This window comes from Pinus tabuliformis, chromosome 2_1, assembly GCF_031772625.1.
Source record: "Pinus tabuliformis cultivar Carrire ecotype Pingquan chromosome 2_1, CPIR1, whole genome shotgun sequence".
In the NCBI taxonomy this organism is placed as follows: domain Eukaryota; kingdom Viridiplantae; phylum Streptophyta; class Pinopsida; order Pinales; family Pinaceae; genus Pinus; species Pinus tabuliformis.
Window position 1 is genome coordinate 601,704,357 of NC_142299.1, and position 4,445 is coordinate 601,708,801.

Consider the following 4,445-nt stretch of genomic DNA (forward strand, 5'->3'; position numbering starts at 1 on the left):
CTGGGATAAGTAGAAGAACCAAAACAAAGGCTTATCATTGTCATATTTTACTAAAATTTCATTAATACTTAATTGCACCTACTATTAGTCTGTTAACCCATAACATGCACCACTGAACATATTCAATTTTCTAACATGCAATGAAGAAACCTGAGAAGCCTAAGACGAGGCATCATATTTATAACATGATCAAAATTAATAAAAGCAAATTTTTAAAAATCCTAATAACTGGTCTTTGGAAACAAGATGTCAATAAAAAACTTTCATGACTCAGACGCTCCATATAGGCGCGTTACTGAATTCTAACAAACTCATTTTGACTAGTGTTGTCAAATAGCTTCCAACATAATTCAAGAGAAAACAATGTGTTAAGATAAATTGGTGGATTTGCTCCCATCATAAATATCAGGTATTTACTTTTTAGATTGTATATAGTTCTGTTAAGCTTCTTAAACAATCATAGAATTTTTTTGATAAGACCAAAGGCATATAAACATTGAATAAATGATCCAAGCAAATATGATCAAGGAAAAAACACTCTTAATTTATTATGCTTCTCTATTAGAGAAGTGTAATAACATACGCATACCAAACAAGAACTGCTTATAAATTCTCAATTTCAACCCAGAAGACAACTCTCTAACTCCTAGTAAACATAACCCTGTATGGAGTTATACATACTCTTAGTCATCTAGGCCTTTCTAGCCCTTACAAGCACAAATAGCAAAAAATCAAAAAAATTGTAGGCATTGAATGAGCTGCCTGCCGCCTGGAAAAACAGCAAATTAAACAAAAAGCTAGTCAAACCATCCTAATGGGACAAAACTACTTACGACCCAACAATTTGGTCAGGCACCATACCACTACTGCAGTCTCTAGTAGAGATGTGTTCAGAGTTTCTGCCGTACAAATGGTTACATAATAGTGAAAATATCACCACAGTTTGAATTTATATCTCCGCCAGGCCCATCGAACAAAACATTACACCCAAAACCAAAATTATTATAAAGGTTACCACTTGCTTTTGATCCTCGAAATGGCAAGGCACCGGTAAATTTAGTCAGATTTTAAAGTGCTTTGCACCTATGAATTAGGAAGAAGAGTGAAATTGCTAGTCGTACATCGGATTGAATGAATCCAATCTAAAGCTGCCAACTCATTAGTTCAACAGTCTCAACTCTGTTGCCTTCTAAGCTTCAAAAAACGATACAGAGCTACAACTGTCTTCTCGACTGGAAAAAAATCTACACTGCAACTCCTGCAAATTGAATACATGCCAACGTAAGTGTATGGAAGCTCTCTTAAAGTTTGCAAGTTTTAAAAAAAAAATGAACAATTCAAGATTATTTCCCCAATCCAGCAAGGAATCTGAAAGCTATAATCTCTATTCAAGGATAATTTTCTCCTAACAAATAAATTCATGCGGAGAACCCAATGAGCAACTACATTCCTCCTTTGCATACTAAATGAAAACTAAACCATTCGACAAAAGCAGGCATGTGACTTGAGTATACTACTTGAACTGGTTAGTAGCCTCACCTCTAGGTGTTTGTCGGCTTGCAACTCCATTACCTCTCATATTACTTCCAGAACCATTTGCAGAACCATCTGCAACTGCATTGCCAAGATAACCAACCAAAGCATTTCCTCCTAATTCAGTCGTTCTGGCTCTCCATGTGTTATCTACGTACTCTAAACTGTTGTATACGTCAGCATAACCTCCTCCATATCCCCCTGTTGCTGAGCCATATGGCACAGTCCCAACTCCATAACCTGCATTTCGCCCTGCATAACTGCCCATATTTGACCCGTAACCATTTTCACCCGTACCATAGCCAAAGCTCCCACTGGCATAGCTTGAACTGCTAACAGCTGCTTGACTTGAGCCAGAAGGAGAAGATCCCCAAGCTCCAGTCCCACTTGCATAGCTAGTCAAGTTTCCACTCCCTGTACCTATATAACCCATGGAGCTCCCAGAATTGCTGTAACCCAAACCTCCGTTGCCCCACACATTTCTACCTCCTGATGGTGTATTTACATATCCTCCATTTCCTGCAGTACTTCCACCATAGCTAATAGGTGCACCATATCCACTAGAAGCACCTCCATAGTTGGACCCTAGTCCTGTTCCATAGCCAAGATTGCCAGCATAACCACCACCACTGTATCCTTGATTCATTCCAGGTCCATAAGTTGCACCAACTCCATAGCCAGCTGCTCCAAATGTGGAGTATCCACCTCTACCTCCAGAAGAAGGGCCATATCTACTATCCATTCTAACTCCATAGCCCACTGCTGGACTTGAATTGTATCCCTGTCCATACCCGATATTAAAATTGTTAGCCCTGTTTCCACCAACACCAAACCCACCAATAGGAGTTCGGGCAGGGCTTGGGGAAAGCTCCTTGGGGACTGCCCTCTTAACCTCAACCATCTTACCATTAAGATCATGGAAGGTCTTTTGCAAAACTTTGTCAACTGCATCTTCTGAATCATAGGTGATAAACCCAAATCCCCTAGGCCTCTGTGTACTATGATCATACATTACAACCACATCTGTTATTGTACCGAATTGCTCAAAATATTTTCTGAAGTCATTTTCTGTGACTGTAGGTGCTAAGCCACCTACAAATATCTTCTTTGTCCTAACTTGACTGGGCGGTACATGAGAAATGTTATTGTTCCTATTCATATGCTGCTGGTCATCTCTGGGAATAGCCTTTTTGGCTTCAACCTAATAATGTTTTGAAAAAAAAGAAAATATGCACCAGTCATAACCTTAGAATGCCACAAAATATCTACAAACAAGAAGCCCTAATTTAATTTTCTTTGTTCTACATACAGCAGGCTAGAGACCTTAACATCATCTGCAAGAAGCCTATGCAAGAACTATGGTGCCATAAATAGCGGTATTAAGAATTTTTTTCCATGTAATACAAACAGATCAAATAAATGATCTCTGAATGTATACTCTGATAGGTGTCTCATCGGACTTAGATCATAACATGCTAAGCATTTCAGAAATGTGTTGGTAAAGATCTGAATAAAAGATGTCAGCATCTCAACGGGAATCTTACTGTACTGGAGAAAGGCAACTTACGGTTCGGCCATCAATTGTATGTTTGTCCAAAACAACTCTGTCAGCAATTGCGGGGTCCGCAAAAACCACAAAACCAAAACCACGGGCACGCCTGGTAGTCCTATCTTTCATGATCACGGCCTCCACAACCTCTCCGAATCTCTTGAAATAGTCCTTCAGCCGATCCTCCGTTGTCTCCCATGATATCCCACCAATGAAAAGCTTCCCTTTCTCTGAATCCATTTCACTGCACAGCCCACAAGCAGTTTCAGCTAAAAAAAACCCTAAATCTCCATGATAAACAACATTATCAATAACCCACATACAAAAGAGAAAAGTCATCACAATCCAAAATTTCAAAGGCAATACAACCCCAAACCCAATCATCAAGGATTGGCTTTAGTCACAATTCACATGCCAGAAACCAAAATTGGCCTCAACAATCCAAACCCAGGTGAAACAGGATTAGACGCAGACCTTAGAGCAGACGCCACAAAGCCAAAACCATGCTACAGAGATCCCAAAAATGAAAAGGATTCCTTAAGCACAAATTCAAATCAAAATGGTTTGCAATCCAGATACCAAAATGCAAAAGCGTAGTAACCCAAAATTCCTCACAGCCCACGTCCCATAATGTAAAAGCACTCACAACCCAAAACTTCTGGCCAACACCTTGCCAAGGCATTAAAATCAATAAACCTAAATGACAACCACCATAACAGAAACAGCAAATGCGAATCTAATACATGATACAACTGTTTCTAGATCACATCATATAATATCAATCTGAATTGGGGAAAAACAAAATCTAGCAAAATAAATCAAACGAAAACGACCATTTAACGGATCTCATTACCTGGCTGAACCCCGCTTGAAAATATAAACAGCAAGATCAAGAAATACCCAAAAGCAAGCTCATCCCTGAGACCCCGATATCTTCATAAAACTATGCCCTAATACCTGCAAATCGAGAACCCACATCAGGTCGGTAAACATATCCACGGATCAATCCTGTCTAAATGTTTTACAGGCTATACATGCCAAAAAAAGCAGAAAAGTATACGAAGCGAAGAATGAGCACGGATCCCTCTTTACTTACTTGAATAAACTGTAGATTTCACCAGCGGCGTTGGTTTTTCTCGCAGAGAGAAGAGGGCAAGGGGATTGAGGAGGCCAAGGTACGGAAATTAGTTGCCCAAGGCCTCCCGCTGAGCAAAAGCCACACCCCCACTGGAGAGACGCTGTTACTTTCACTCTTGTACGGGTATGGACGGCTGCGATCACGCCTTTATATGATCCGACGGTCGATTTTCCGTCAAACAGCTGTACCTGCGAGGAAGGCCGGTGTGGCCTTTTACTGTGTCGC

The 4,445-nt window shown here is 40.2% G+C and overlaps 1 protein-coding gene across 1 annotated transcript; it reads right to left on the bottom strand.

Moving 5' to 3' along the window:
* Positions 1-520: 520 nt before the first annotated feature.
* LOC149201903 (heterogeneous nuclear ribonucleoprotein 1-like) lies at positions 521-4,445 on the bottom strand. The gene is made up of 5 exons (XM_089403039.1): positions 4,179-4,445; positions 3,936-4,039; positions 3,101-3,326; positions 1,540-2,734; positions 521-1,258 (listed from the first exon to the last, which is right to left on the bottom strand). The coding sequence occupies exons 3-5, from the start codon at positions 3,320-3,322 to the stop codon at positions 1,245-1,247; spliced, it is 1,431 nt and encodes a 476-aa protein (XP_089259165.1). The 5' UTR covers positions 3,323-3,326; positions 3,936-4,039; positions 4,179-4,445; the 3' UTR covers positions 521-1,244.